The sequence below is a fragment of the Narcine bancroftii genome, chromosome 12 (genome assembly GCF_036971445.1).
Source record: "Narcine bancroftii isolate sNarBan1 chromosome 12, sNarBan1.hap1, whole genome shotgun sequence".
Classification (NCBI taxonomy): Eukaryota; Metazoa; Chordata; class Chondrichthyes; order Torpediniformes; family Narcinidae; genus Narcine; species Narcine bancroftii.
The window spans coordinates 83,616,015-83,638,000 of record NC_091480.1 but is presented as its reverse complement, the minus strand read 5'-3'; the positions used below and the strand labels follow the sequence as shown (position 1 = coordinate 83,638,000).

Sequence of the window (21,986 nt, the reverse complement as noted above, 5' to 3'; positions counted from 1 at the left end):
TTGTAATTCCACAAAATAATCTTGAGATGGATTGAAACTAAGATTGTTCTCCTGCCAAACAGGGAGAAACCAATCTCTAGACCACATTTGTTCAATGTGCTTCCAAAATGTTGACATTTTGCAGTTGTTCAGATTCTTTCTGACAAAGATCTCGTAAAGATCAAAATGCCTGTTAAATCTCATGTCCTTTAATATCAGCCAGAAACTCCCTCTATCAGACATCAAGAGAGCTAAACATATTCTATTTGCAAAAATAACAATCACCTACTATGACATAACCAATGAAATGTTTGGCGATTATGTCTTGGCAAATGTGTCTTTGCGTCCTGTGTTTCAGTGCGGTTAGCATAATGCCTCTTCAGTGCCAGCAATTGGACTGGGGTTCAAGTCATGTGCTATCTGTGAGGAGTTTGCATGTTCTCCCCATGTCTGTGTGGGTTTTCTCTGGGGGCTCTGGTTTCCTCCCACCGTTCGAAATGTACCAGGGGTGCAGTTTAATTGACTTAGGGGCCGAAGTGGCCTGATACCATGCTGTATGTCTACATTTAAACATCCTCCCTAAATTAGCTTGATGGCACAATGTCAATTTGATGAAGCTAGAGAGTCTGTCAGTTTTAATTGTGTAGATATCAAAGCCAAGAACAATAGAATTAAAGCTGTGCATTATTTTCACTACCCCCATCCCCATCCCCTACAAAACAGCCACGTTTTATATTGTGTGAAACCCATTAATTTTGTCTTGTGCACGATCTTGAAATATAACTAATCTAAGTTTTCTTTCCACTTTGGCTTGTTATTCCTCAAAATTGCCATTTTGTCATATTTTCCTTCAATTTAGACCATTTTCCAAGAGGAATCTCCTGTTGTGTAAATTGAGGGGGGGGGGGGGGGAAGGGGGAACAAAGTAGGTTGGGTAGAATTTCACATCCAAAAACCAGTGCAGAGATGAAACCAGTTCATCTGGAGGTGTTACCCAGCAAAGGTGAATCACCCCCTTCTTTCAAGAGAAAGTATAGATGGCACTGAGTAACAAACTTCAGATTAAAATGTTTCATAGAATAATGATATGTACTAATATGGTATAAAGGATAAGTCACTTAGACTGGAGACATGAGAGATTCTGGAATCTGCAGCAAAAAGAAATCTGACATAGACACACAATGAGTGGGAAAGGAAGGTTGAGAACCACTGCTCTAGACCCAATTGTTATTGAAATATTTTGCTTGAGAAAAATTGTCAATAGCCATTTCCTTTTGGAGTTTAAAACGAGTCAGTTAGGTACGATTAAAACAGTGGTTTTCAAACTTTTTTCTTTCAACCCATATACCACCTTAAACAATCCCTTACTAATCACAGAGCACCTGTGGCATAGGGATTACTTAAAGTGGTATGTGAGTGGAAAGAAAAAGGTTGAGAATCACTGATTTAAAGAGAGCATAATTATAGGAGCATTAATAAAAGAAGAAAACAAAAAATTCTATTGGTGATCAAGGAAAGGCCTCAGGGTTAAGTTTGGGGATTTCCATTCCACCAGGAATAGGTTTTTCTGAAATTTTGACCCTAAAGTCCCATAATGTTGTTATTGCCAACAGCAGATTTGGAACTAATCATTACCATATATGAAAGTGGAAGGTCAAATCCTATCAATAGCAGGGAAGATTTCTCTTTCCAATATTTTTGAGTTTTATATAATAGCAAGAATATATATCCAACAAAGTAAACGTATATTAACAAATAACTGAAAACAACCTATGAAAGAGACAAAATGTGTATAAAATAGAACATTTCTAATAATCTAACCCTTCCCTTGTGAAAGGAGAACCAAACTGTAAAATGGGATCCAATAACCTGATAAATTCTGAAAAGAATTAAGGACCCCCACAAATTTAGAAAATTAAGGTGCGTTACATTAGTAGAACATCGCATTTTTTCCAGAGTCACGCATGGCCATGACATCAGATAACTATTGAGTATGTACATGAGTATCACTCTAATGGCAATAGGAAGAAGCAGGGAAGATTTTTAAGCACTTTGGTTTTGCTGCAAATATTTCTAATCACTTTTATTTTCTATTTTCTGCTATGTGTAGATCTAATTTCTCATCTGCCGTAATGGAAGTTCATGTATTGAAGTTGGCATTACTCAAAGTAAAAACATGATGGGCATTATAGCCAAGCCACTCTTGTAAGCAGTGTTCCTTCATTCACAGTAGGAAAGAAGCTGAACTGGGAATGCATAATGGCCATTGAGAGCTGCTGGGAGCAGTACTGCATTCTTGTCATGTTGTGAGGTGATAAATCCTGCACACCTGTTTGCAAGGTGTAGGAGCGGACCACAATGTGTGGACAATCACTGCGTCTTGTTAGTTTATCTTGAAATCAGAAACTGCCGGGGGTCACTTCCTACATGTGTTCAGGTTCATTGTGTGGTCTATCTCAAGGATGTTTTTAAAATTCCTTTGGGTAAAAGAAACATTACCAATTGCAAACATCATGAATCACAAGAAGTTCGCTGACAGGGTGCACCAAAAAGGTAGGAAATAAAATGGTATATTGGCCTTTATTTTACAGGGTGTGGAGTTTAGAAACAGGGAAGTTTTTATTACAATTGAACAGGTTGTTTTGCTGAGGTTACACCTGGAAATGCACAGTTTTGATCCCCTTACCTGGGAAGATAGACAGTGACATTGAGGTAGTCCAGAAGAGATTCACCAGGCTAATTCCAGGGATGAGAGGATAACCTATCAAGAGAGGCTAAACATGTTGAATCAGTATTTGGAGTTTAGAAGAATGAGAGAGATTTATTTGAACATATAAGATCTAGAGGGGAGATGATGGGGTAGATTTTGATATGTTCCCACTAGTGAGTCTCAAACAAGGGGGAAGTTTTTGAAGGGGTCAGATGTTTAAACTGAAGGCACATAGTGCATGTCTGGAATCTCTTTAGGGATATGGAGGCTAGCTCATTACAAGAATTTAACATGGCGATAGATATATATTTTTGAAATATTTGAGGCTTTGAGGGCTGTGGGGATTTGGTAGAGAGGGGAGGTTGAGGCCAGTGTAGATCACCCATGATCACATTGCTGCATGGTGGGGCAAGTCTGAAGACCTGGTGACCTCCTTCTATTTGCTTATGTTCTTGTGGGGAGTTACCCTGTCTGTTTTCTGAGTTGAACTGATTAACGTCACAAGTAATGGAGTTTTCCATGATTTTTAAAAAAAATGTTTTCCTCAACCTTTTGAGGTAGTGTAATTTTTTTTAGACATACAGCACGGTAACAGGACCTTTTTTTTGGAGGATGGGAGCAAACTGATGTGGATACAGGAAAAAGCGGGCAATCTCCTTACAGCCAGCGCCAATTAAAACCCAGGTTGCTGGCGCTGTAAGAGCGTCATGCCATCTGTGTTTTTTGTGTGCTCAGCGATCTTCATGTTGATGTCTAGTTAACTTGAGACTGAGTATTAGTTCAGTGAATGCCAACAAAGAGATGTTTATACCAAACCTTGTAATAAAGAATAAGGAGTGGATGGGGAATATGGAGAACTAGGGATTGAATGGTTCATGTAGACTGAACAATCTGAAGCTGTATTAACTTGGGACCTCACTACTAAGCCAGCCTTCCTTGCACATTCTTAACGACACTTAAGTGTTGATAAAACTGCTTACTTGATCTGCTTTCCTGTCATGTAATGATGTGGGGAATTCTAGGATCCTGACCCAGCAACGATGCTTTTCCATCAGGATGTTGGGCCACTTGAATAGGAGCTTGCAGTTGGTAGATACCTTTAAGGTATCGAGAACCAGGTACTTGGACTTTCCCAAAGATTCTCTATTGTCAATGAGAAAGTACAGCTTTCAACTGTTCCAATATCATCTTGATAGGCAAAACTGCTCAAGGAAAGCACTCCCCAAATCTTTTTACAAATTTAATTTTTATCACAATGTTTTTTTTATTAGTTTCAATATTGTTTTTCCTGCTTTTTTTTAAAAAAAACTTGATTTGACCGATTTAACAATAAGCAGGGAAATCCATTTGGAGTTGATCCACCCATGAGCAGAAGAAAGTAGGCTTAGCTTCATCTGTTATTCTGATGAATCTCTGGAGTGTTATTTGAGTAGATTTCAGATTGTCAAAGTACATCCATGACATCACATACAACCCTGAAATTCCCTGGGATTGTGGTCCATCCCCTGAATCTGTGACTCCTCCCTCCCCAGTATCCCCCATGAAGGCTGTTACATCTAAACCCCTCCCTCAATACCTGCCTTGGAACCGGGCCAACAACATGCAAGCTGTGCTGACATTTTAAAGTGATCGAAGTCTATTAATCACAACTCTCTGTCTGATTGTGGTTGATTGGTAGTGCAGGGATAACTTAACATTTGCAGATGCAGTGTTCATCTTTCCTTACCAATTAATGGTGCCTCAGTTTTACACTGTTTGGCTGTGTGTGTTATCCAAGCTATTTGCACCAGAGCTGTTGGTTTAGACAAAAATAATTGAGAGGTTGGAGAGAATCTAGATTCCCTCTGCTGAACCGTAAACAAGCCAGAGATTCTAAAAATGAAAGAAATAAACCTTTGCCTTTTTGTGCCATCTCCCATGTGCTTTACATCCAACTTCTGAAGTGTGGTATGTTGTAGCCAGTTAATGCAAGCGTGAATTGACAATGACCAGAATGTCTGGTGCGGGGCTAAATATTGACCAAGATCCTGGGAAGAATTCCCCTGCTCTCCAAAATACTGCCAAAAATCTTCCCATTTAACTGAGGGAGCAGATAAGGTGTTTTGTGTGTTTTTCTTGGATATTATGCCACGCTCACCCAATCCTTGACTAGTGTGGCCATTTCAGTAGGCAGCTGGGAGTCAGTAGTAGGGCTATGGTTTGTAGGCTCTTGTAGGTCAGAACCGTTCTTGTCAACATATTTCCTTCCCTGACACTGGTGAAACAAATATTTTTTTTTCCAGATTTATTTACTTTTGGATGAATTTCTGGCTGCTGTAGTCTGTCTCCAGACCAAAAATCCAGGCTTCTGGATATTATTCCAGTCATTTAAACACTATACTTGGACCATGTCGTCTTTGGGAAATTCTTCAAAAAAAAATAGAACCGATTAGAGAAACAAGATAAAAGTTGATGCAATCCTCTTCTGGCTGCATTTCACAGGATATAAATTATAGAGAGCAGTATTGTGCCAAATCTGCTCCCATAATCACCTCTATCAGCAGGGGGATGATTTGGACGGTATCTGTCATTAATATGGCTGAATTGCCAATGGCTTCCATTACTAGGCTGAGACCCGAGGAGTCATAATGTCCTCCTGAGTTGGTAATATTCTTATCTCAGAGTCTGACTGTTTAATGTTCAATCCAGAGCTTTATGTACAAAAATATATAGTATGGTGTCTGGGTGTATCTCCTTTTGGCTGTTAAATGAGATCTTGTCCAACTTCTCAGGTGAACAAAATTTCCCACTACAAGGAGTGTAGTATCACTATAGCCAATTAACTAAGTTCACAGAGAATATTTGTGTGCAAATTAGCTTCTTTGTTTACTCGATTATAGTATTTTAAAATTGTAAAGTGTTTCCATTCTGGAAATGGATGTGGATGGCACTGCACGTGTACATTTTAATTGGGAATGTCTTCTTTCACCCGTTGCACTACAGCTTCCACATGAAGTGGGACATTGCTTCTTTTGACGTAGAACTGTGGGGCTTCTTTTACGTAGAACCTGCCTGATTTTTGTTTTTCCGTTCTGAAATGTCTCCCTAACTTCCGGGAGTGGTCACTCGCACAGGAACGGTTAGACAGAATACCTGCAGTGGGATAGTTAAGGACGCTGCACATCCTCTTCATTAGCCCATTGTTCACGGATTGCCTGCAGTTCAGTTTGGACCGTAGGCGATCTGTGAAAATAACTAGAGATTGAGGAGGAAAAATGCCGGAATGAGAATGAATCCTCATTCATCTTTTTACACAGACTGTGTTCTGGGAAATTGGGAACAACTGTGTGGGGGAGAAAAATGCATGCCTTGCATTTGACACGCCATGCACATAATTACCTGTTATTACAAATCCTGGAGAGCATTTTTATTTCCTCTAGCAAATGCCAATCAACTCTTATCGGCAGCAATAGACTCCACAGTCCAGTGATCTTCAACCTTTTTCCACTCACATACCACTTTAAATATTCCCTATCCCATCGGTGCTCTGTGATTAGTAAGGGGTTGCTTAAGGCGGTATGTGGGCAGAAAGAAAAAGTTAGAAAACCACTGTTTTAATCATAACTAATTGACTCCAAAGGAAATGGGTCAATGACAATTTTTCTCAAGCAAAATACTTCAGTAACAATTGGGTGCAGAGCAGTGATTCTCAACCTTCCCTTCCCGCTCACATCCTGCCTTACTAATCACAGAACACTTATGACATAGGGAATACTTAAAGTGGTCTGTGAGTGGAAAGAAAAAGTTTCAGATTCTTTTGAACCTTCCATCAGAACTGGACAAAAGTCCTTAACCTGGATCATTAACTTTTCTCTCTCCGCAGATTCTGCCTAACTTTCTGTTTCTTGCATTACCAGTTGTTTTATTTTTTAATTTCAGATTTTCACCATCTGCAGTTTTTCAGTATTCTAATGTTGACTGGCTGCCCAAATGTTAATCAGCGAGCAGCTGCTTATGTTAGTTCGTCATATGGAGAGAATACAGTAAATTATCTCCTTTTAGAACAATAGAAAATTACAACACAGAAAACAGCCCTTTGACCCTTCTAGTCAAACTGTTAATTGGCCTAGTCCCACTGACCTACATCCAGACAATAGCCCTCCCTACCTCTCCCATCCATGTACCTGTCCAAATTTTTAACATTGACCCTGCATTCACCATTTTATTTGGCAGCTCGTTCCACACTCCCACTCCTCTCTGTGTGAAGAAATTCCCCTAATGTTCCTTTTTCACCTTTAACCCATGTCCTCTGGTTTGTATCTCACTTATTCTCCACCATACCTCATCACCAAATCGAATGAGGTGGAATATTGGCTAGAAATTTGAAAGCATGATTAAAGAACGACCCAAATTAATCAAATTAAACCAAGTAGTAACGACTGGAAAATTAAACGCGTCAAATTTCCTGCCTAGTCACCATTCTACATTCATTTTGCGGTGCAATTCCAACCCTCTTTTACAGAAAACATTTGATATCAAGTAACCAAATGGTAGAATAGACTGCTGTGTCGACTTGCAGAGTTAGTCCCTCAAACAATGTGGGGAGGTGAGGAACAACCAAAGGATGACCTGGAAAAGGTGAATTTATTCAGTCCACAATGATGCACCTGTTTAATTCAACAGAAAGGAATTTTGGATAAAATCTTCATGCCTTATAAACATAACCCCCACCCCCCACTTCATCCAGTAACCTTAGGGCCTTGGGTGCAAGTCCAGGCCTCTCTGAAAGAGGCAACATAGTGGATTGGGTTGTAAAGCATGGTTAGCTTTGTGGGTCAGCTCATTGAGGCTAAATGTTGGGAGGTTATGTTGCAGGTATATAAATCTTTTGTTAGGCCACATTTGGAGTATTGCGTACTACAGGAAAGATGTTTGCGGCTGTGGAGAGGGGTTTCAGGAGGACTATGATGACCACCATCCACTACACATCAATAACGCTGTAGTGGAGAAGTGGAGAGCACCAAGTTCCTTGGAATCCACTTAAGTAGTGACTCATCCTGAATACACATCTCCTCACTTGTCAGGAAGGGTCAACAGTGACTGCACTTCCTGAGAAGACTGAAGCAGGCAAGGCTACTGTCCACCATTATGTCAACCTTCTACAAGAGCATCCTGGCCGGCTACATCACAGTGTGGTACGGTTGCTGTAGAACATTGGATCAGAGGTCAAGCTACAGGACCATAAGAGTGGCAGAGAGGATCACTGGGGTCTTCCTTTCCCCTGCTCTCCCTCCTCCCACTCTCCAATGCAATCTATCTGGATCGAAGAGGGCTCAGAAAATCGTTAAGGACACCTTCTACCCCCCCCCCCCCCCCCTAAAATCATCTTCCAGTTACTCCTGTCAGGGAAGAGATACAGGAGTATCAGAGCCAGAACCACCAGGCTGAGGAACAGCTTCTTCCCACGGGCAGTGAGGCTGTTGAATGACTGATGAATTCCTCATACAATCCCTCTGAGACTCTACTATTTATTTAACAATATTTATTTTTATATATATACTGCATATAAATCACTTGTAAAAATGTGTGCTATGTCTATATATATTTGCATGTTCTTACCCTGAGGATCAAAGAACGCTATTACGTCCAGCTGTACTTGTGGTGCGCTGTTAGCCAGAATCAGACATACACAAGATAAAGACTGTACAACAGGCTTTAATCCACAAAGACTTCCACAGAGCCAGGCTGGCTGCGGCTGCAGCAACTCTGAATGAGGCCAGCGCAGGCTTATATCCCGGAGGGTGATTGACACCTGACCGGGTGGGGCTTGATCCATTCAGGCCGACTGATTGACAGCCGGCCAGGTGTTGTCCTGTACCCTTACACTCCTGCAGGTACAGAGGTTGCCCTCTGCAGCAGGCCGGTGGTGGACCTCTCTGCCACTTATGCAATTGAAAAATAATAATAAACTTCAGCTTTCACCAGGATGTTGCTGAGAGAGCAGTGTATCAGCTGTGTGGAGCTGCTGGATAAATTTGGATTGTTTCCTCTGGTGCCTTGAAGACTGAGGGGAGACCTGATTGAAGAATATAAATGTACGAGGGTTAGATAGGGCAAATAGGTGAGAGGGAGTTTTTCTTTACTCAAAATGTGATAGGTGCCTGGAATGCTCTGTCAGGGGAGATGGTAGAAGCAGATACAATGATGACATTTAAGCAGGATTTAGACAGGTACGTGAGCCCAGAAAGGAATAGAGGGAAACAGGCCAGGAGCAGGAAAATGGGATTAGTTAAGATCAGCATCCTGACAAGATGGGCTGAAGGGCCTGTTGTTCGGCTATTCTGTTAATTTTGACATCCAGCATGGCAACAGGCCATTTTGGCCCACGAGTCCGTGCTGCCCAATTAACCTACAACCCCCCCAGAATGTTTCAAAACAGTGAGAAGAAATTGGAGCCCCCGCAGAACATACAAACCCCTTACAGACAGCGTGGGACGCGAACCCCAATCCAAATCGCTGATGTTGTGCTAACCGCTACGCCAATCCTGCCCCACCTTGATCTAGGATGACTTTTACTATTTCCGGTACCTCTGTTTCTAGGATGGCTGAAGTCTTGTGCAGGATCTGCAGGTGTGGCAGGTTGTGCTTTGTGGGGGTGGATTGTTTGAAGTTGTGTCATCTTTTCAAAGGGTATGTAAAGAATTCCCTTGAGAGGGTTTTTGCTGTTCTCCTGGAAACCTCTTGAAACCACAGAGTGCCAAGTAAATTGAAGTCGGGCATATGGCTCACAAGGTGACACATAACTATTCACAAGACATCTCTTTTCCTTAAATGGAGTCACCACCATCAGAGCAAAGAGGTGTGATTGTAGTTTTCCACATCAACAGTTATTTAAACAGCAGGATGTGACATGTTTTCCCATTATTGATGTGAAACACACTTTTATATTTGCTATGGACTGAAACAGCTATTTGCAGTTTAAGCTGTATCTGGGCATATGCATTGATCCCGAGGTCAGTGCCCAGATATTACATTGCCAGCGACCCAGGTTCGAATCCAGCGCCCTCCATAAGGGGTTTGCATGTTCTTCCTGCGTCTGCATGAGTTTTCCCCTTCAAAGCCTATGGGGTTGTAGGTTAAGTAGTGCATTTGGGCCACGCACGGTGCTGTGGCCAGTGACTAGGGTTCGAATCCTGTGCTGTCTGTAAGGAGCCTGTGCGGGTTTCCTCCCACCATTCAAAATTGTACCGGCGTTTGTAGGTCAGTAGGGTGTAATTGAGTGGCATGGGCTGAATGTCTAAATTCAATTATGCTAATAAATATTGCTTGCTCGTCTGGATGAAACACTTCATGGCCATTCCCAGGGTTTTGTGCAACATTGTAGAGAATGGATTGAGTGCTTTTAAATGTGGGTCCCCTTGTGTACCAGTGTGACTTTGCAGCAGAGATGTGTGGGATACTGAGCCTCATGCCATGTCTACTCCTTGCTGGGCCTTTCCAAAGTAATAAGGTCTTGCCAGTGAAGCACCAGTCCTGATGAGGAAAATATTTCGCTTGAGTGTGCCTTGATCCATCCCCACTGGAACTACCCACAGTTAATTGATTAGTAATAACTCCTTCACAAGCTTGAGAGAGAAAAAAATGAACCCTTCTTAGTAAGTTAATCTGGCTTCTGAAAAGAACATTTTGGCAAATGGTAAACGTTCACTACTTCAGGTGGATTTGATATTTAACATGGATATTTCCCAAGATAAATGGAGAATAAATTCTGAAAGATGCATCTAAATTTTCCACAGTTGTTCTGAGGTTAAAATCCTCAGAACTTGCATTCTTCATGCTGCAAGTTTAATATACTTCCCTCTCTCTCTCAGTGCTGCAGGTGGAGAGATCTTTAACCAGTGTGTTGCTGATCGAGATGAGGCCTTTAAGGAGAAAGATGTCATCCGCCTTGTACGTCAGATCCTGGATGGAGTTGCATATTTACATGGCAAGAATATTGTTCATTTAGACATAAAGGTAAGGTGATTTGTCAATGCTTACGACATCAGAATTTATTGCTGAACATTTGGACAGCACACGTGGCAATATTGTGTCTCCTATAAATTGTTGCCTTGGCACCACAGGGGACACTTAAACAGATGTTGGGTGTGATTGTGCAAAGGTTTGATGGAATGAAACTGCTAATTCATTTAAAATCATTTCAAGATGGGTCTGAGTGTAGCAATGTGGAGGGAATGTGATCCCCGCAAAACATCGAAGATATTGTTATCACGAAGGTGAAAGCTTGTAGAGCATCCTGGATTTTCCAATGCATGGAGTGAATTAACTGAGCAAACTTACTCCCATCCAATTAGTGAAACAACAAAAAAGTACAAGAGAAACTCAGCAGGTCATGAAGCATCCACAGGAGGTAGTGGTCAAGTTTATTGTCATCTGATTGCATAAATACAACCCAACGAAACAGTGTTCTCGGGTCCTCTGGGCAAAACACACTGACACATAACCAGACATAACACACAGCAGGCAAACAATATATATGCAGGAAAAGTATTCATACGAATAAATAAATAAATGCTGTTTAGTGAATATGATGGTTAGTGTGAGCTGTTCCTTTGATCGTTCAACATTCTCACTGTCTGTGGGAAGAAGCTGCTTCTCAGCCTGGTGGTGCCGTCTCTGACTCTCCTCTATCCCTGACAGGAACAGCTGAAAGAGGGTTGGAATTGCACCGCAAAATGAATGTAGAAGGGGCCCTCAGTGGTTTTGAGCGCCCTCTTCAGACAACCTTCCCGGTAGATCACGTGGAGAGGGGTGGGGAGGTGAAGATGTATGAACAAACATTTCTGGCCTGAGACCTTCTCCCGTGTATGATGGGGATAGCCAGGCCTGAAATGTCAGTTATATATCTTTACCTCCTATGGATGTTACATAACCTGCTGAGTTCAATTTGCCATAGTTTTACAAACCAGTGATGCCATTGTCACGAGGTACCAAGGAGAGAGATTTTGAGTATACCTTTTAGTACTTTGTTCCTTTGGATTCACCATCCAGTGCAAGTTTTTCTATGAAGCAAGTCACTTATGTGTCTCAATAGAGAATTCTTATGGTGTGCCTGTTTCTGCATGGCTGTAAATGCATGGATTTAATCTCCCTCCTATTACTTTGTGAAAGGCTTATAACATAGGCGCCACAACGGCTCTATAACTTGACAGGATTGCTGTCTGCTCGTGTCATTACATCTGTAGCTAAGTGGGTTGTGGATTTAGCCTGAATGGGATAATTGCCAGATTGAAATTGCCGCAAAAAAAAACTCAGGAATCAGCAGGTAAGCCCTTAGCAACCAATGGACCTGGTGCAAGTTTTAACTGGTAAACAGTACAGATGAAATTTTCATGTAGGTTCACAGACGAGAGTCTTTTCTCGGCACTTTCAGAAATACCATTCTGTTTATAATGGTACAATCAAGAATTCAGTTTTTTTGTTCAAAAAACGTGGATCCTAACATAGGATTTTGCAACAAGCGGGGTGGGGGTGGGGGGGGGGGAATATGGCTCTGTGAATGGAGAGGGAAGGAGGAAAGAAGGGATAGGGAAGGGAAGGAGAACGGGGTGTAGGTGAGCAGAGACCAGAGATGTCGATGCCATCCGGTTGGAGAGGGCTCAGAGAGAAAATCATGTTGCTCCTCCAATTTGCGGTGACCTAGTTGGCATAGTCCATGAGGCCATGGATGGACATATGAGCATGGGAGTGGTGTGCGGAATTGAAGTGGTTGGCCACTGGAATATCCTTGTCCTAATGCGGGCAGAGCAAAGGTGCTCAGCGAAGCGTTCTCCCAGGTGGCGCCCAGTCGTTCCGATGTAGAGAAGGCCAAGAAAGAGCACTGGATGGAGTTGACAGCTCCTGCAGATACTCGACTGAAGTGTTGCTTCACTTGAAAGGACTGCTTTGGGGCCCCAAATGGTGGTGGTGGTGGTGGAGGAGGAGGTTTGGGCACACGTGTGGCCCTTCCTGCGGCCATAGGGGAAGGTGCCGGGGGGGTTGGCGCAATTGGTGTTAGTAAAAGATTACTTTAGGTGGTATGTAAGTGGTTGAAAATCACTGAACAAAGGGAATTTCTCTGATAGATTGTGACCTGCTGGACAGATCCCGCAACCTTACCGTTGGCAACCCATCAGACAGAGCAAGGAGCTTAAAGTGCTTCTCTCTCTCTCTCTCTCTCTCTCTCTCTCTCTCTCTCTCTCTCTCTCTCTTCCCCCACCCCCACCACCAATTATGTAATTACGGGAGATCTGCAGATTTGTGGTATGATGCATTGTGCCAGCTGTGAGTGAACCAGTGAAACACATCTATCAAATGTGTGATAATTGCTCACAATTCTGGTCGCGCCCCGCCCCCCCCCCCCCCTCCCCAATTACAGGAAGGATGTGGAAGGGAAACAGAAAGAGATTTACCAGGATGTGTCTGGAGTGGAGGTTATGAACTGCAAAGAGAGGTTGGACAAACTTTGGTAGTTTTCTCTAGAATGTCAGAGGCTTAAGGGAGAACTGATTTTAAAAAAAAATATAATTATTAAAATGACAGAGACGGTCAGAATTTTCTAAATTTTAAATTTATTCCAGAAACACAGTAACAGACCCTTTCAGCCCACAAGCGCAGGCAGCCTAATTGACCTACAACCACCAACCCCCATCCCCGGACGTTTTGAACGGGTAAAAATGTCAGATACCAGAGGAAGTCTGTTTAAGATGAGGTGGGGGGAGAGTTTGAGGTATGTGGGGCAATTTTCTTTATGTAGTAGTAGGTGTCAGGAATAGGCTGCTGGGGTAGTGATGGAATCAGATGTAACAGTAGCATTTAAAGAGGCATTGAGATAGACTCCTGAATACGCAGGAATTGGAGGGATGTGCATCATGTTCAAGTAGCAGCAATTTGGGTTAATTTGGCATAGTGGTTAGCACAGACGTCATGAGCCAAAGGGCTTGTTCCTGTGCTGTACTATGTCCTAAATTACATCCATGTGGTGAAATGCACGTCCATCTCTGCAAGAAATTTTTAAAAAACCTGTTTTAGTAAGAATGTCTCTGGGTTAAACAGTTTAAGTGCAGTCCTACAAAATGACTTAGTAGAAAGTTTGCCAAATACAGCAAAATAGAATGTGGGGGAAAAAATCACATTAGTTAAACATTTACCAAAATGGACAGGGGAGTGGTGAGTAACAGTCAGGCACGAATGGCCTCATTGCATCCACTGCAAACATTCGTATCGCATGTTATGTCAGCAATGTCCTTCATCTGGGCAGGGAGAGGAAGGATCCGCTCAGCACGGATTAGCCAGGAATTCATAAAGCAGAACTCCTTCATGATGCATTTTAGCACGAGAGGCAACTTTGAGGGTAGAGTGGAAATTCGTGGATCGAGCAAGGATTTCAATCTCTTGTTGGTATCGAGAAATCTGCTCCTGTTAATTTTTTCACCACCCAGTATATTTAAAGCAGCTACCACTTGATCAAACCACCTGTCTGAGAGGGAAGGGCTTCACTTGCTTGAGTCGCTGTGGATCCAGGGTGTGGATGCTGTGTCATATGCGAGGTTGAGATGCATCAAATATTGGGGAAATCGATAGGTGGTGGGGGGGGGGGGGGGTGATGCAATATTTTTGAAAGTGGGAACAGTTTTGATGGGATGTTATGGGCTATTTCTGCTCTTACTATTTTCTAATGGCTGGAATAGCAAAGAACAGAAGTTGTATCATTCAATTTCAATTGAGCTTGCATCACCATACTTTAAAAGTGTTTGATTAAAACTTCTCCAAGTATTTCGTTTATGATATTGTGCCCTTTTAAACTTCGATAATTTTGCACGCAGAAGTGTGCAATCCACAAATTCCAGTGTCATTACTTTCTCATACCTTGTCAATTACTGTCTATCATAATTTTACCTGCCCTTTGAGTCCCTCCTGTAGTTATAAAATCACACTTTGTACTGAAACTCTATGGTTTAATGACCAATGATGACACTCTGTCGTGTATGGATCAGGACAGTGACCTGGGTTTCGAACCTCAGAGGCAGGATGTCAAATTCAGTTCAGTGAATCTGGAAATTGGCAAAAGCAGCCGCCGAGTTATTAAGAAGGATTTCTTTGTGAATGTAGTGTGTTGTGATTAGGAATGTATTGTCTTGACGGAGGCAAAGTTAACAGTGAATTTCACGAGTAAGTATGATACATGGGAAAGAACAGGGAAATGAGACTATTGATGCCTACTAATGATTACTGCAGAAAGTTTTTTTTGTAATCCTGATCTTTTATTGAGCAGTCGAGGATATCATGTGGTGAGAAAGCATTCAAAATCCCAACTTTAATGAATCCAATGAAACATTGATAATCTGGCACCCGATTCAACAGTAATCAAGATTGTTTGTGAGTGAGCCAGGAGCCCAGAGAATGAGTTGGGTATGTGGTCAGGCCTAGAGTCTAGACTGTGGGCCAGATGTGGAACTGGAGCTGGGTTGGGGGTCCAGAACCCCAGTGATCAGGAATGGGATGGGCTTGTAGCTGGAGCTGGGGTATGGAGTTCATTTTCATACATTTGCCAGTCCCTTTAAACTTGCTGGGTTTCCTGAAAAGTTTTCAACATGTTTAATAAAATTGAAATGTAATTGTATAGGGTTAACATCCAACAGCCCAAAATGTAATATTTCATCATCACAGATCTCGCAAGGGTGATAGATATTGGAGTTCTATAATAATTACTTTTTTAAATTCCCTAGTTTTGTTTACTGGTTTACAAAATAAAAAGTAATACAATAACATAATATGTACGCACAAAAACATCGTGGACCGAGAGTCCGAAGTTGTGTGACTTGAGATCTAATTTTCAACTGGAGATCTGTGTTACGCCAATGGTAAACTTAGAAAGCGAGTCTGTCTTTCTCACTTCTGTGCTTTGAGAAGGGACCTGAACTCTGGATTAATTTATGTGCCAAGTCAGCTTACTTCTATGATATTAATACACAATTACTTCACGTTTATATGGAATTCAGAGAGCCAACACAGATTCCATGGGCTTTGTGGCCGCCCTCTGTGTTACCATCGGATCATTCTGGTTTGTGTACCAGCACCTGAAGGAACATTTTTTTTGTTTTAAAAGCTGTTGCTTTTTCTTAAAATCACAGATGATTTGCTCGAGCTCTAAACGAGAAAGAACATAGAAAATAGGAACAGAAGGCCGTTCAGCCCTTTGAGCCTACTCAGTCAACCAATACGATCACGGCTGATCATGCAACCTCAGTACCCATTTCCTGCTTTCTCGTCAGACCCCTTTAGCTAATGTGGCCAACTCCCTTCTGAATACATCTAATAAACTGGCCTCGATAATGTTCTGCGGTAGGTAGTTCCACAAGTTCAGAACTCCTGAATGTATATGTTTCTCCTCATCTCCATCCCAAACAGCTTACCCTTTAACCTTGGACTGCGACCGCATGTTCTGGACATTTTCCCCCATCATCAGGAGAACCTTCTTTCCTGCGTCTAGCCCGTCTAGTCCAGTCAGACGTTTATGCGAGTCGCATGTAAATGAAGTGAGCGACCCTCACACCGTGTCTATGTCTGACTCGCCCACTCTTAATGGCTTCAGAAGTTGTCCATCAACTGCAGTGTAAATCCAATCTTACTTAAATGAGGATAGGGCATAAATATGGAAGAAATTTGCTTTTCGAAGGCAAGGAAAGGCGTGCATTCCCAATAATTGCTGACAATTTGGTGTATAATTGTGCAGGTTTGCATTACATGCAGTTGATCATTTTTCCATTCAAGTTGCCAACATAAGGTTAGTTATGATATTTGCATCACTGCCTACTCAGTGTATGATTATGACAGCAAATCGTAAAGCATTTAAAAATTGGATTTGATGTCCTTCAGTGGTTGGGTCTCCATCGGTGATCAATGCACTGAAGCTCCATTCCTTTTCTTTCTCTTAGCCACAGAACATTTTGCTGACAGGTTGCAATCCGCTGGGCAACATTCGTATCGTTGACTTTGGGCTATCCAGGAGGGTGGACAGCATGGAAGAGATTAAGGAAATAACAGGGACTCCGGAGTACGTAGGTAAATGTCTGGCCACAGCACCTTCCTCCCAAAGATGTTCCACGACTTAACGCTGAAGCAGACCGTTCTCGGAGTTTTCACTTGGCGCGTGATAATAAATTGAACCCTGACCCATTTAGAATATTTTTATTTTTTGTGATTATGGAGTTTGCAGTAAAACTCTCCGGTAGTTAAAAGCCGACGACTTGGAAATGCCAATGGTTCAGCAGCTGACTCACTGAAAATTGTGTTATTTTACTGCACCCTATCTTTTTTTTTGTGTGCACACAAAACTCAAAACGGTCAACCAGTTTACCTATCTCGGCTGCACCATTTCATCAGATGCAAGGATCGACAATGAGATAGACAACAGACTCGCCAAGGCAAATAGCGCCTTTGGAAGACTACACAAAAGAGTCTGGAAAAACAACCAACTGAAAAACCTCACAAAGATAAGCGTATACAGAGCCGTTGTCATACCCACACTCCTGTTCGGCTCCGAATCATGGGTCCTCTACCGGCACCACCTACGGCTCCTAGAACGCTTCCACCAGCGTTGTCTCCGCTCCATCCTCAACATCCATTGGAGCGCTCACACCCCTAACGTCGAGGTACTCGAGATGGCAGAGGTCGACAGCATCGAGTCCACGCTGCTGAAGATCCAGCTGCGCTGGATGGGTCACGTCTCCAGAATGGAGGACCATCGCCTTCCCAAGATCGTATTATATGGCGAGCTCTCCACTGGCCACCGTGACAGAGGTGCACCAAAGAAAAGGTACAAGGACTGCCTAAAGAAATCTCTTGGTGCCTGCCACATTGACCACCGCCAGTGGGCTGATAACGCCTCAAACCGTGCATCTTGGCGCCTCACAGTTTGGCGGGCAGCAGCCTCCTTTGAAGAAGACCGCAGAGCCCACCTCACTGACAAAAGGCAAAGGAGGAAAAACCCAACACCCAACCCCAACCAACCAATTTTCCCTTGCAACCGCTGCAATCGTGTCTGCCTGTCCCGCATCGGACTGGTCAGCCACAAACGAGCCTGCAGCTGACGTGGACTTTTTACCCCCTCCATAAATCTTCGTCCGCGAAGCCAAGCCAAAGAAAGATCTTTTTTTTAAAAAAAAGTGAATTACCTGTACTGGAATATTGGGAAGAACCAATAATCCAAGAAAAAAAACCCCTAGTCTGGTCCCACCCATCACGTGTGCCATCTTAAATTGGCGTTTACCATAATTTTATTTTAAGAAAGCAGGCTACAAAATAATGATTCTCATCCAAAGTCATCAGTGCTAAATGTACTGTATATTATGCTAAGTTTTTGAATGCAAAGATGGTAGAAAATACAACTGAAATGAAATTTAAGGGATGTTGCTTAGCTTTGTGGTACACTTGAACTGAAAATAAAATTGTCTCTAACGTAGAACCATTTTGTGAAAGTGCAAAACTACCCAAAGTGGAGTTGTTCCAGAATCTGTGCACAGGCAACAGAAAATTGACAAGCAACACGTCTAATTTTTTTTTCTTTTTTTTTCTTAATTCCATCAGCTCCTGAAATACTAAGCTATGAAGCAATCAGCACAGCGACAGATATGTGGTAAGAGCACAATTTTGTTGGAATGGTGACTCTAACTTCTGACAGTGGGCTCCTATGGATGTAAATATTGGAAAGACATTTTGGCAAGTTCTTTTTCTGGTATCAATTAAAAGCCCCACTTATTCGTATTCCAAAAGTTTATGCTCATGAATCAAAAAATTTAGAAAAATATGGAATATATCCTGATTTTTAAAATTTAGACATGCAGCACGGTAACGGGCCACTTCAGCCCACAAGCCCATGCTGCCCAATTGCATCTCATTAACCTACAACCCTGGTATGTTTTGAAGGGTGGGAGGAAACCCATGCAGATGTGGGGAGAACGTACAAACTCCTTACAGACAGCATTGGATTTGAACCCCTGTGGCTGGTTCTGTTACAACATTGCGCGAACCACTACCTTCTTTCGGAGAAGGTTGGATATAAACTTGGATTTAATGTTTGCTCTCTGGCAGTTACACTCAACAAAGTTGAACCCACAGTGTAAATATGTAGGAGTTTGTTTATTGCTCCATCTCATTGGATTTAATGCACAAATATTATTGTGGTTACTGGTATAATCATGGAGATTTGGTTCATAATCAAATGCAGAATAGCAAGAATTCCTTTAATTCCATTTTCCATTGTTTTCCCAGGAGTATTGGTGTGTTGGTCTACGTCATGTTGACAGGTATTTCACCATTCCTTGGAGATGACAAACAATCCACGTACCTCAATATTTCCAAAGTGGACATTGACTATTCCGAGGACATCTTTGAAGGCATCTCTGATTTGGCCTTAAATTTCATTCAGACGCTCCTTATTAAAGACCCCAGGTAAGCTTTTGAATTTCTTTTGGAATCTACCATTGTTCCTATTCAGTAATGAAAATATTCTTGTATTTCAAAAATCTATTTATGATCTTTACATTTAATACTTTACCAGTTGGGGTTTAATTTTAAAAAATCGGGTGCCTGTTGGATTCTTGCCATCATTTAAATGATGCACAAATCACCCCTTGTGAAATGTTTGGATCAGAGATTGGAGAATGCTGTAACGGAATATGAAATCTAACTTGGTTGTGCGTGAGTAACCCTGAGGTCCCCACCAAATACTAAACTCCAAACGTCACCAAATTAAAACAATTTGTAAGAAAAGTCACCTTTTCTACCTTTCACCCAACTGGAAATTCACTTTTTACTGTCACAGGGCAACATCTCCATATAGAGAAGTTGTTGCCAACAGCTCTTCATCAGCACTTTGCAAACTGAGACCTTTACCACCTTGACTGGACAGCTGATCCACAAGAACAATGCCACCTACAAATGGCCCTCTAAATCACATGTGATCCAGGCTTGGAAATATTGCTATTTCTTCATTGTAAATTAACTTCATGTTTTTAAACACACACACACACACACACACACACACACACACACACACACACTTGAACAGCAGAGAGTGGACACAATTGTGAAACACTGCAACCTTCAATGTTTAGGTTGTGTTCAATCTAGTTTCCATATAATAGATTCCACTTGATTTTGGGAATCTTAATCCAAATAAGTTTTGGGTGGTACATTTAAGGAAATGCAAAGTTTAAAAAATATTTGGCTGATTAATTTTTTTTTTTGTTTTAAAAGGAAAAGAGCAAAGGCTGAACAATGTCTCAACCACCCGTGGCTCTCTTCTGAAGTGGATGGGACAAAACCAATCACCGAGGAAAAAGAATCTGAGCCCAACAGTCCAGATTCGGAAGAACTGGTACTAATGGCTTCCTACACTCTGTGTAGGCAGTTGGACAAGGACGTGGAGATTGAACGGACGGCAGTCCATAAGCAGTTCAAATTCAAGGAGCCCTTCACAACATTGCGGGATTTTCTGAGTGCTTAACGTGTATTGGACTGCTAATCTGCTGGTTTTCAATCTGGCTAGAGAGCACCTCGTGTGCTTGTTGCCCAGAGTGTCTTGTGGCTGAATGCTCAGCAGGCTTTCATTACCTTGGACAATTAACTTTTTATTGGGCTTCAGCCTGGTGTAATATAAAGTGAAGAGCCTGAATTGAGCACATGGTTTTCAGGTGAAAAGTATAGTCTTTTTTCTGAGGATTATACACTCCCACTTTAGCCTCGTGACATATTGATAGATGGAAATCCTAGTTAAAGCCACAGCATCTTTGCCAATCAGACCTGTGAGTTCAACGTCGTGTTATTATCTGCCAGTGCTAGGTAATTATTTTTAATGATTGAGACCGGCAAGATCTGCGCCAGAGGTGACGTTTGAAGTGACAATCTGGCTGAGGTGCTGCCTTTACCACTACTCCTGGCAGCCATCGATCATTTTTAATTTAAAAAATAATTGGCACATAGTTACTTTTGAGTCTAATTTGACCAATGGGGGGGGGGGGGGGGGGGAGGAGAAGATGCCTCCTTTTGCAATATAACTGAGAATACTCCTTGCGCTGACAACGGTTCCCACTCTCCCAGCAAGTTTTACCCTTGCCCTTGCCAGATTTAAAAAGGGAAATAGCATGCCACATTTAAGATTTTTTTTCCAAAACACAAGACCAGCTAAGTTCACATTTAATGTTTTAAAAAAAAAGCTTCATTGTTGTTACTAGTTGGTTTCAATTTCAAGCCGTACAAAACAGTTCTGCAAGCTTTGTGCGGTATTCAGCTCCACTGGAATTCAAGTCCGATTACCCTGTCCCCGCAATTATAAAATATTGAGCCATGCCCGTTTTGATTGAATCAGGAAGGAATTTAAGGAGCTATCATCATGCAAGGCAACAGAGTCTAAAATTCAAGTAATGAGAATTAATAATAATTGCAGTTTCTGTGGCCACAGGACATTCTATGCAAATTTTCTTGTAAAGCTGTACATTGGAATGTGTGGAGCTGCAATGAAATAACAGCACATAGTGAATTAGTGCATTTATTTTCTTTCTTAAGCCTAGGGAATAGGTGTGCCTTTCTTTTATTTATTGTATCCTGGTGGTTAAAATAACCATTATGAAAAGATTTTTGTCAGGGACTAAAATGTTTTTTTTTCTCTCTCTAAAGAATACTCCCGAAGTGTTATTCTTGGAGTTTGTCACTTATCTTAGTTAACAACCTATGATTTGCTTCCTCCTATTATCAGTTGTGCAGAGACCTGTCGAGCCACGTGACTGGGGCATGGATCAGGTATGCTCAGGTGAAGGAAATGTGTGAGATTGTTCAGCGGCTGGGGCAGCAGGGTTTAAATGAATGCCTGTGGGACGCAGAGAGCTGACGTGAAAACTTGCCCCTTCGTTTTGGGACGCCGCAACCAGGGGAAAGTGCATGTGTAGGGTAGTGAGAGATCTTCTTTGTTTCATGGACTGTGACAAATGATCCGATTGGGCTTGATTTGGGGGCGTAATTATTCTAAGGCTGAGTGGTGTCCGCAGTAGGGCTTCTGGATCTTGTTTAATTCCAGCAATCATTTGCACGTTCAAGCAGTCCAGGAAGGAGGAGAAGATGGACTTTTGTTTTTAAGCAAACAAACTTGTTTTTTTTTCCCTCCCTCAATAATTAAACAGCCAGTAATCTACATGATTTCCCCCTTCAAAAAGCAATCTGCAAACAGTTGCACATTTGAGTCTATTACACAGAGGCCACACATGGGAGCTGGTGGTAGATC

At 42.0% G+C, this 21,986-nt stretch overlaps 2 protein-coding genes across 9 annotated transcripts in view; one reads left to right on the top strand and one right to left on the bottom strand.

The window, feature by feature from the left end:
- LOC138747740 (serine/threonine-protein kinase 17A-like) overlaps positions 1–20,737 on the top strand; it is a 61,966-nt gene extending 41,229 nt beyond the window's left edge. For all 4 annotated transcript variants that reach the window (XM_069907276.1, XM_069907275.1, XM_069907278.1 and 1 more), the window contains exons 3-7: positions 10,540–10,684; positions 16,645–16,771; positions 18,296–18,344; positions 18,980–19,159; positions 19,967–20,737. In XM_069907276.1, the coding sequence (XP_069763377.1) occupies positions 10,540–10,684; positions 16,645–16,771; positions 18,296–18,344; positions 18,980–19,159; positions 19,967–20,216 (751 nt within the window). In that variant the 3' untranslated portion in view covers positions 20,217–20,737. The remainder of the gene's footprint in view (positions 1–10,539; positions 10,685–16,644; positions 16,772–18,295; positions 18,345–18,979; positions 19,160–19,966) is intronic.
- The window catches only part of LOC138747739 (V-type proton ATPase 116 kDa subunit a 1), a 176,535-nt gene that overhangs the window by 45,292 nt on the left and 109,257 nt on the right, over positions 1–21,986 (bottom strand). Inside the window, exon 21 of one of the 5 annotated variants that reach the window (XM_069907272.1) lies at positions 13,261–13,707. The exons of the other annotated variants lie outside the window; for them this stretch is intronic. Coding sequence (XP_069763373.1) covers position 13,707 — 1 coding nt within the window. The 3' untranslated portion in view covers positions 13,261–13,706. Of the gene's footprint in view, positions 1–13,260; positions 13,708–21,986 lie in introns of those variants that run through there. 5 annotated transcript variants of the gene reach the window in all.